Genomic DNA, 10,971 nt, shown 5'->3' with positions numbered 1-10,971 from the left:
TACAAATATCCCTTTTCAAGTCTGGTGACCAGAACTATACCCAATATTCCAAGTGTGGTTGCACCATAGATTTCTATAAGGGCATTATGATATGTATTTTTGATTTCTTTTCTAATGATTTCCAGTATGAAATTTGCCTTCTTCACAGCAGCTGCACACTGGGTCAACGTTTTCATCAAGCTATCCAGCACAACAGCTAATCATATCAACATAAACATATCAAGTTTAAGTCTTCTAAAAGGCATTGTAACCATTGCGGGAATATACTTAGAGTCACCCATTGTACGGATAGATGTAGAAATGTCTTATTTTCATTTTTTTCTAGAGATTGGGGTGTCTTGTACTATACATTTCCAAATTGCGGTGCTCATTGGGAGTACCCAAATAATTTCAATATCCTCATGAATTAGTCCAGGAAATCCCAATATAACAGGTTATCTCTCTATGTGGGGGGTGGGGGTGGCTGGTATGTAAATTCAAAATATCCCCCCCCTAAAAGCTGCCAATAAGAGCAGAAAATAATTAGCTTGTAATAAACTAATTAATTTTGATGTATAGCGTGTGCTGTCCATGAGGGAAGTGGATGATCATACAAGCATTTTGACAATTATCCATTAAAAGGAAAAATATATAGCTTGTTAGCATTTTAACAACCTGTTTCTGTATTTTTAACATCATTCCAATGTGGAAGTGAAGATCTGGGTGGCCAGACACAAAGGGCCAGGCAGGATTTGTACACATTTAATAGTAGAGGGAATTTCAGGAAGTCTAGCTTGTCATGTAAGCTATATCTGCTGAAATTCCCTCTTCTTCTCATCTATTATTTATTTATTTATTATTTTATTTATTTATTGCATTTATATCCCACTTTTTTCCTCTTGCAAGGAACCCAAGGCGGCTTACATTATCCTCCTCCTCTCCGTTTTATCCTCACAACAACAACCCTGTGAGGTAGGTTGGGCTGAGAGTGTGTGACTGGCCCAAAGTCACCTGGTGAGCTTCCATGGCTGAGTGGGGACTAGAACCCAGATCTCCCAGCTCCCAGTCCAACATTCTTGCCACTACGCCACACTGGCTCTCAGGATATTATAGGCGCAGGAGCCCTATCCTCTCTTGCATCTGCCCGCGCTAGGAAGATTCTCCTGATATGGAGATAAAGTTATGATGAAAACTTTCCAGGCAAAATATCTGTGTGATAGGTTGCTGTGAAAGGCACAAAAAGCAGGACTAGTAAAAAGTTGCCAATTTTTAATTGTCTATAGAAAATTTCCACTCACTCATTATCCCGTTCCTGCACTCCACTTTAGCACAGACAAATATATACTGACTGTAGTCTTCATCGCACTGAAACAGAGTTGCCAACTGATTAATAAAAAATACCCTGGACTGCTTTTGTGACTTTAACAGCAGTTTGATATGCAGAAAAAGGCAGGTGACGTTTTTCATGGCATAGGGATTACAGTTATCATCTGCTAATGGACTTGGAAGAAAAGGAAGGTAGGAGACCATTGGCATGGGTGCATGTGTGTGTTAAGCAAACGAAGTTGAAACTTACACAACAGATTTAATAGGATATAAAAAGAAACCAGCAGACCATATTCCAAGTGTTACAAGCATAAATCCAGAGTAACTCAACAAATATCAGTGGGGTTATGCTAGTTTGCACTGGTCTAACAGAAGGCCAAAGGAGGCCCCAGATAGATAGATTAAATTAAAAGCAAGTTTCATGCCTGCATTACTGTTAAAATAAGTGATCCCAAGCATGCCCAACCCCAACATGGGTACCAGTGGGATATGCTGAGTTTTATCAGGGAGAGTGTCCAATGGACTGAGGTTGTTTGGTCATTAGGGGCAAAATCCAGAATCCCCTGTTGACTTGTAGGGGATTTAGATCAAAGCTCCACCCAGGGAGGGGTTTGGAAAGCGGCGGAAATTGGGATATCTAGCTAGAAGAGGATGGGTTGTATATGTTGTTAGCTGCAGAGCTCCATTTACGTCTAGAACTTCCATGCTGGTTTGGTGGAACCTAAAGCAGGAGAAAAAAGGGAAGGGTAACAAGGAAAAAAATAATGGGAGATTTTTTGAAGGAGATACTTCTGAATTTTCAAGTCAGAAGGGGATAAAGAAAGCATAAAGGCCAGGAGCATGTTGCTATAGGGACATGGAGGGAAAACGAAGGAGAGATAATGAGAGTCTTTCAAACCAGTGTGGCAAAACAGCACCAAAGAGATTTTATATCTGTATAAGTACACTTCACCTGGAAGAGAAGACACTGTTGTGTTTTTGGCCCTCTTGATTATTCTGAATGTCCACCTGATTAATGGTTGGAGACTTTCACAAAATACCCTTAATGAATGGTAAGTTTCCTGATTAGTAGAAATCTCTCTTTAGCCTTTGAAATACACAGCGCATCAAAGTCTTGGAAGCTGACATCCATAAGAAGTAATGGGAATGTCAATGAAACAGCTTCGAGGCAGTTTTGCTGTTGGAATTATGAGAGAGGATCAGGCAGATGGAACAAGCTGTGAGCTGGCTGAAGGTGCAAATTGGTTGGAGCTCTGAGCTGGTTGAAGGGGAAAAACCTTAAGGTGCAGAGGCTGTCTCTGGGAATCAAGTTCAGGTTTAGTGAATGTGCTCTAGGGGGTCTCTATTTACTTCCACGATGATCTGCTTGTATATTTGTAGCTCAAATATTATAAAGATGGCATAATTTTCCAATCCTGTGTCACCCAAAGGAAACTCAACCCTGTACTATTGCTTCACAGCTCAGGGAAGTGGGAAGCACAGAACAATCTCTTCAAATCCTAAGTGAAAGGAGAAGTGACCTTGAGAAAGGCCAATGAACTAAAATCTTCAACTTTCCTGAGGCTGTGTAGGGTTCATAAAAGCTATTGAAACCCAGGGTTGAATGTGAAATAAAATCAAACCCAGGTCTGGATATTTCCTTGAAATCATCATTTACAAGGGGACTGTCCTGTCCAAGTACGATACCCTGTCCTGCGCTAATTTCTCTCCAGTACTGCACTAGTCACAGCTGCAAAACGAAATGGAGTCAGATTGCGGGGGATGTAATGAGCAATAATTCTCCTTTGACATAGTGCTGTTGAAGTGCCATGAGCCAAGTCCTGGAGGTCACACTGCATTTGGTCATTCAGTACATTCCCACAGGATGTTGCTGCATCACCTGTACCATCCCAAAGAGCACAAACGGGAGGAACACCAGTTCTTAATTGTACCCACAATGCATCTCACAGGGCTCCACAGTATACTGCTGTGTTCTTCATGTACCTTTTAGCACTTGCTACAGGACGGAGTTCCTACTAAGTCTACACTTATAACTGTCACCTATAAATAAAATGGAATATTCCTTTCCTCTTAGCGCAGCATCATTATTCGACAAACTGTACCTATTTAAATGAAACTGAATATCCTTTCTTTCTCTGACAGTTATGACAAACCTGCCCTTAAAAAAAAGGTTGATGTTGTTGTGGGGCCAGTAACTCTATTTAAAGCTCTAAGCAGAAGGCAGTAACACCAATGTTGCATGCTAGATGCATCTATGTATCTACTGCCTTCTCTGATTTTTTCTTAAAGAATATATATATGAATTAAGGAACAGTATGGAAGAGATATTACTGTAACCTCTAGCTGTTTGGTAGATACTACACATACATATCTAAGAAGAATCTGTGCAACGCTCCTTAGGGCTCAGAGCCTCCATAAAAGAAGGATGCTATATAAAAGAAGAGCTGCACTGAGAATAGAGCTTCCCGCAGCCAAAGAAGGAGGAAGCAGAATGGAGCAGCAAAGAGAAGGCACTGGGGAGGTAAGGGCAGGGCAGCGTAGGGTAGAGATGATAAGATACATTTCCCCATGTCTAACATAGACTGGAATCAAGTCACTGCGCAAAGCCAAAGTTCCAAGGAGTGGCGATTGCTGCAAGGCTTAGAAGACAACAGACTGCAAAAGTCGGAAGCACATCATCAGGTCCAAGGGGATGGGTGGCTTCAGCTGGTTGCCATCTAGGCGCAGATAGCGGAGACGGGGCACGTTTTCAAAATCTGAAGATGGTTCATGTAAAGCCATCAAAGAAGTGGGGCATATCTGGGTCCCATTGATTTCTAAAGGGAGAAAGGAAAGCATAGTAGTAGGTTAGGAGAGTTACACTGGCCGGAGATAATTGATTTTGCATTTCTCTTCCCACCCTGTGAGTGTCCATCATTCATCATCAGAGTTATTGAAAATACAAGTATATATGACTGCAGTGGTCCCTTTTGGCCTTGAGATATACTGTATGTTTCCATCAATCAGTGTGAAAAGACTCTGCTTGTCTGCTGTGAACAAGCCTTCCCTGCTTATTTCTCAACTCCCATGTCTTTTCCCATTACATAGTACATAATCATTTAGTAATGCATCTATATAAATGACACAAGACATCCTCTGAAGGAGGCTGGCACTCTTGCTGCATCTCATAAGTAAATACAGCATTAAATGAATGTAGAAGTAAAATGTCCAAACAGTGTAAATCTAACATTCCAAGGCTGCTTAGAAAATGAATTAATATACCCCAACCTGGTATCCATCTTACAATAGCAAGACAGTTTTGTACTTCTTGGCTGCATATTCTAATCTTCTCTGAAATACCCACGTCACCTCTGTGCTATTAGACTGGCACAGAATATTGCAAGCTGTAGATTACATTATGCTCTGCTTTAAGGTATAATGAACCTTAAGGAAGGGAGAGCATGAGGATGAGCATGCTAGCCCCACCCCTGCCCCCACTGTGGTCCTTGTCGCCATCCATGTGTTGAGGGCAAATTTCTGCAGCAGGAAGCCTTCTGTATCCATGTAGGCTCCCTGCACTATTTAGAATCAAGGGTTCTAAACTGTCCAGGGATCTTACATGGATACAAAAGGCTCCTTGCTGCTGACATTTGACCTCAACACGTGGATGGTGACCACAATGTTCATTATACCCTTAAGCAGAATGCCCAAATAGGGCTGTAGAGCTAATGTAAAGATGTAGTTAAACGCTCATAGAAAAGTGCAATAGGCATATGATTTTATGTGAATGGTTAGCATTTGGATATGTAATTCCATTCAAATTTGATTACTGGTTGCCATAATGATGAGGTGTATACCTACAGGTTCTAAATCGGTACAAGAGTTGTTCATGGTGAATGACACTGATAAACCAGAGGAACTTACTTACACCCATGTAAGACATGTGGGCTAAAACTCCCATCAGCCCCAGCCAGCACGGCCCATGTTTAGGAATGCTGGGAGTTGTAGTTAAAAACATCTGGAGGGCACCAGGTTGGAGAAGGCTGCTCTAGAGAAATTCCTAAAGCTTCTCTGGCTACCCCAAGGGGGAAGGTACCAAGTAGCCACTACTGTATATCCTTTCCTTAAAGCCCCATTTGAGATATTAATTTATCTGTCACTAAGCAGACCAAACTCAGGTGCATGTCATCATTTCATGCCTTCCCTACTCATATCCTCCCTTATATCATTTCCCTGAAGACTGTCAGTTATGCATTGGCTCACATCACAGGGGAGTGGACTTCTTCCAGTTACCTATGAGGGAAGACTTTTCTTATTAAAGGGTAAAGATGTAAAATTTCCAGAAATTTTGAAGCCATGGGGGAAAAAAACCCACCTGGGATTTTTCCCATTTGTGCGGGGGGGGGGGGAGTGGAAATTTGGGAAAAATTGAAAATAAGGAATACTTATTTTTATGCACTCTTTACAGATCTAAAGTCATTTTGTTTCTTTAGGACAGCGTTCCCCAACCTGGTAACCTCCAGATATTTTGGGCTTCAGCGCCTATCAGCCTCAAGCAGGATGGCCAATGGTCGTAAAACATCCTTTATATTCCTAAAGTTATATTATGCATAACATGGTTTCTTCATAAAATTATCATTATACCTGAAAACTTTAAAAAGTGAACTCAGTAAGTTTGTAATTATTATATGAATAAACTATGCTTTTAGAATTTAATATACCAAACATGATTAATTTTATGAGCAAACCAACTTATACATAACATATTTTAGCGTCCTAGTGTATATCTGACCAGAGGGAACTCCAGCAAGTAGTCTGAAACATATGAATCATCCTAGAGTCCAGAAGAAGCAGAAAGAATTGGCAGCAGAGGAAGACAAGTCCAGAAACACAGGACTCTGTAGAACAAAACGCAAACGGTCAAGAATGTAAACTTTCTTCTGTATTGTGATATGGTGACTCAATTCTCACATTGGGAAACTGAGCATTACTTGGAGCATCCCAAAATGTCTATCAGTAAAAGATACATTAGATCAATAATTTTAATATGAAATGGAAGAAATAACTATGCTGAGAATCTCACAGAGAGGATTTAAAACATTTTCCCCCATGGCTTCATTATTTCCAGACATTTTATACCTCTTGTCTTTCTGTAAAAGTCTTCTTATTATATAGTTTTTAGAAATCATTTTTGGGGGAGTAAAGGCTGGGTAACAATATATAAACACACCTTGTTTTAAATTCTAAAGGAAAGTATTTCATAATCCAAAGCTGTTCAATTTTTCAGAAAAAAACAAAAACAGTCCTTGAGGAAAATCCCCCCCCCTTTTCCCAGGTTTTTTCCAGGCCTTCACATCTTTATTAAAGGGACTTTGGTTCCCTGAGAGACTTCAGTATGCACATCCACCATGGATTATGTGTTACTGACACTGTCATAGGATGGACTTCCTAGCTTGTGTTTCTTTTACTCTCTCAAAGGACTTGTGCCTTGGGTCATAATGGGGCTGCTGATTGGCCTTCTAGGCTTTTACTACAGCTTTGGGGAACGGGCCGAACAAAAATGCTTAACTACCCAAATATGTATAAGTCTTATCCTTTGTATCATGTTGAGACAGAGGCAGCCTGGGCGTTTCTGGTCAGATTATTTTTAGTTTAGCTTCCTTTCTTTTATGTGTGAATGCCATGTCATTCCCAATCCCATGTCAATAAACTACTTTTTGACTATGCTTGTGGGTTTAAACAAGCCTGTCAGAAAAAGGCTCATGCAAGGACACAGGTCCATATATACAACAAAGCCTGCACATGATTAATTGCTTTTTTGTTGTTATGCTACTGATAACCTGATATTTGGCCTTTTTATAACAGAAGCTGCAATATCCCCGTATGCCTAGAAAAACAGGGCCTGTGGCAGATACTATTAAGTATCTTTTTGTAGGTTTTAAAACATATTTTAAGGGAGCCAGCTGAGGCATAGAGGAGGCGGGGGGGGGGGAGCCTGCATGGCTCCAGGTTTAGCAGGAGGAAGTATTCTGAACATTACAGGTAGTGCAGCTATGCTAAACAACTACCTGATCTATAAGAATTCTTGAATCCAAATTAACATCCTGTTGCTAAATCACAAGCAATATGTACATTTGAGTCTCAGTTCATTGTATATGGTGTGTGATGGCATCAGAATGTCTTATTGTTCTGTCAATGTGAAATATTCTGCCTTGGGGTATAGATACTCCCTGCTCAAAAACAGAGTGGGAATCCAGGAAGGCCATTTACCTGCTAGTGCACCAAGAACCCATGGTAGTTTCCACAGATCCTCACTATCTCTGAATTCAATCTCCCATGAAATGGGTCATCTTGCTCAATGCCATTTGTCAGCTAACCCAACCTGACTCATTCCTGTGCGGCGTACACTATTTCACAAATTCTACTTTTTCCACCATCTGGTGCAATGTTACCCCTTGCTGAAGACCAAAATGGATTCATGGATCAAATCAACTTGACTTTACAAAACCATATATGCCACTTCTGGGCAGCCAACTCCGTATTAGTTGGATGCAAATTCTTTGTCCATGAGTTCATCTCTACAACTGATAGAACACTTAGAAGTGCCCCACTGAAATAGGAAACAAGGCAGACTTAAAGCACAAGATCAAATCATGTGGGAACAGATCCATCAAAAACAACAACAAAACAACAAGTAGATGCAAGGAAATAATAAACCGATAAACCCTCCTTCCCAGTTCTAACTGCTAATAAAACAGGCAGCAAATGGACAAGAGCTGAGAGTATCCTTGCCCCGTTATGAAGCTGTAATGAAGCTGCCTACTGATTTTCAGTGTTGTCACTGATACATTCGTTGCTATCCTGGGATATTTTGGAGTAGATAATTTTGTAGTTATTCCCCCATTTTTACAGATACCTGTAACTATACAAATATACCACCCCCACTGCCCTGATATAGATTGGCATATTTGAGGGATGAACAGGGTGATGATAGAAATTTTGTCTGTCAACAATGATTCTTAGGGCTATTTTCATATCATTTGCTCTTTTATTGTTTCTGCCATCTTGGGGCTACAAGGGGGCAGAGCTAGGATGCTACGTGATTACACTACCTCTCCCTTCATGTAGTTTCTCTTTCTGTCAAAAATGCAAGCTAGGCAGCAGAGGAAAGGGCTGTAGGCTGGCATGACAGCGTGGTGAGCCCTTTGCTGAAGTGCCTATCTCACTGAAGAGTAACTAATGAAATAATTAACACCCCTCTGACTGAAGTACTAATGAGACCCCATTATCAATCCATAAAGTATCTGCACCCACAGGTAGCATGTCCCTGCTGTGAGGAAATGCTTTGATCCTTACTGCACATATGGAATAACTGATGCTCTGAAACACAGGCATAAGTTTCAAAAGCAAATCTTCAATTCTTTAGGTCTCTTAACTTTGACAAAACTCTTGAAAAGCTTAAGAACTTTGGGGATGCCCACTGAAATGTTACCATCAAGAAAAAGGGTGGGCAGAGAGTAGATCTCCAGATGTTTTAGACTTCAATTTCCAGCATTTCTGACTAGGGGTGGGCGAAACCCCCTGATGTCCTGCGGGGGGGGGGGGTCCACTGTGGGGAAATCCAGGCTACATAGGGCCCTGCAAATTTCCCCGGAGCCCTGGCACATCCACCATAGCTCACAGGGCGGCTCTCTGGCTGTCTAAAAGGTGAGATAGGCTAATGGTGTCCGCCATTATTGTGGGAAAATCACACCCGTAAATTGTGTAGTTTATGGCATTTGTGATGGTAAAGTGCTTACTTCTATGTAAATCACAGCATTTTACACTGCAATTTATGTAGAAGGAAGTGCTTTATGGCTGCAAATGCCATAAACTACGCAATTTAAAGCCTTAATTTTCCCGCAATAGGATAATGGTGGCTGCTGTTAGCCTATCACGCCTTTTTTGACAGCCAGAGAGCTGTCCCGTGAACAATGGTGGATACACCAGGTGAAGGGGTACCAGCCTGCTGCAGATTCCAGAGGTTGGATTCTTGGGAATCTGGCCTCATTGGAGTCCACGGCATATTTCTCCAGCATCCCTATTCCTGACCAGTGGCCTTGCTGGCAGGGGCTTCTGGATGTTGAAGTCCAAAACATCTGGAGAGCTGCCTTTTGCCCACTCTTGATCTAGTCCAGTCCCCTGCTTAATGCAGTTTCTGCAATGCAGGGTGCAGCTACAGCATCCCTGACGGATGGTCACCCAGCCTCTGCTTAAATACCTCATCATGTTGAATGCTGCAGCATTAGGAAGAAAGGGACCCAAATAAATCTCAGCTTCACATTTACCCTGCCCTAGAAGTAGGTCTCTAGCCTTTGTGCTTGCAGACAAAAGATTCAAAATCTGACCTTAGGATAACCTTAGACTAGAAATGCCAATGCAAGTGTGAATCTGTTATGGATTTAAAACAAAAACTCATAATTTTAAAGCCAAGAACCATTAATCTGAGACCTGCCTGTGTGCTGTTGATCACAGGAGTTATCAATGTTGCATCAATGAGCTAGCCTAGTTGAAAAGGAATGTTTTTGCCTTGAAGCTGCCAGATGTGAATAAAGCTACTCAGAATTTAACTACAGTTTCTGTGTTTGGGGCCCATCATATAAGTAGGCTTTATTGGCCTAAACTGTTGCCCTTCCAGAGTGCCAGACATTTAAACCATTGTGAAAAATACAAGGCACTTGGGCTTATGTTAAGTGTCATGGCTTATTATTTCCTTTGCTTGTTAAGATTTTTTGGAAGGAATTCCACATTCCTGCTCCCCTGCAGATGTTTTCAATCAAAGCAGCAGGTGGTGGGAGCTCCGACAATACAAACATCTGGGGGCAGGAACTGAAGAGGCTTTGTTGTTTCCCCAACCTTGCTTGTGCATTCTGTAGGATGACACTTATTCTATGAAATGACTTGGGCTTTGCCTGAAGTGTATGAAGCAAACGTTGCTAGAATCACAGAAGAGATCTCCATCTCTCAATCCCATTCTCCATTCCCAGACCTTACCTGTACCTCATTTCCCTCTGTACATGCTTACTGTCCATTTACAAGCCATTAACTCATCTTCGTTTTAAATGTGAAGTTATAAAACACGGAACCTCTTGATGTTTTGTCTCAATACTACTCTTGACATTTTCTGTATATAATTTTTCATTAATTTTCAAAGAGGGCTGTGGCTCAGTGGTAGAGCACATGTTTTGCATTCAGAAGGTCCCAGGTTCAATTCCCAGCATCCCCAGATAGAGCTGGAAAATCCCCTGCCTAAAACCTTGGAGGGCCGCTGCCAGTCAGTGTTGACAACACTGGGACAGATGGACCAATGGTCTCACTAGGTATAAGGCAGCTTCCTAACTCCCCCCACCCCCGATTTCATTTGCAGTGTTCTCTCTCAGCATAGTAAAGACCTTTACAGTCAAATAAAAAAACATGGAACCTCAAGAACCAGAATTCTAAGGAGGAGCAAAATATCTCAATTCAAAAGATCTCAATAGGGCATGAGAATAAGATTTCTTATTCATTACATTTCTGATCATTTGAAGCCTCAGTTGTTTTGGGTTTGATTATGGAAGCTGGGCCACTCATAAGAACAGCCATATTAGCTGACTTGGTTCGGGGGCCCATCCCAAAAAAACATGTCCTTCTGCAGGCCTAACCCATTGC

At 41.4% G+C, this 10,971-nt stretch overlaps 1 protein-coding gene across 2 annotated transcripts in view; it reads right to left on the bottom strand.

Moving 5' to 3' along the window:
• Window positions 1-321: 321 nt before the first annotated feature.
• PRELP (proline and arginine rich end leucine rich repeat protein) overlaps window positions 322-10,971 on the bottom strand; it is a 35,345-nt gene continuing 24,695 nt past the window's right edge. Inside the window, exon 4 of one of the 2 annotated variants that reach the window (XM_084853170.1) lies at window positions 322-4,121. In XM_084853170.1, the coding sequence (XP_084709296.1) occupies window positions 3,946-4,121 (176 nt within the window). In that variant the 3' untranslated portion in view covers window positions 322-3,945. The remainder of the gene's footprint in view (window positions 4,122-10,971) is intronic. The other variant, XM_084853169.1, reaches the window with a different exon arrangement.

The sequence above is a fragment of the Heloderma suspectum genome, chromosome 4 (genome assembly GCF_057233095.1).
Source record: "Heloderma suspectum isolate Gila_16-S chromosome 4, 16-S_ref, whole genome shotgun sequence".
In the NCBI taxonomy this organism is placed as follows: domain Eukaryota; kingdom Metazoa; phylum Chordata; class Lepidosauria; order Squamata; family Helodermatidae; genus Heloderma; species Heloderma suspectum.
This window is presented reverse-complemented; position numbering and strand designations above follow the sequence as displayed.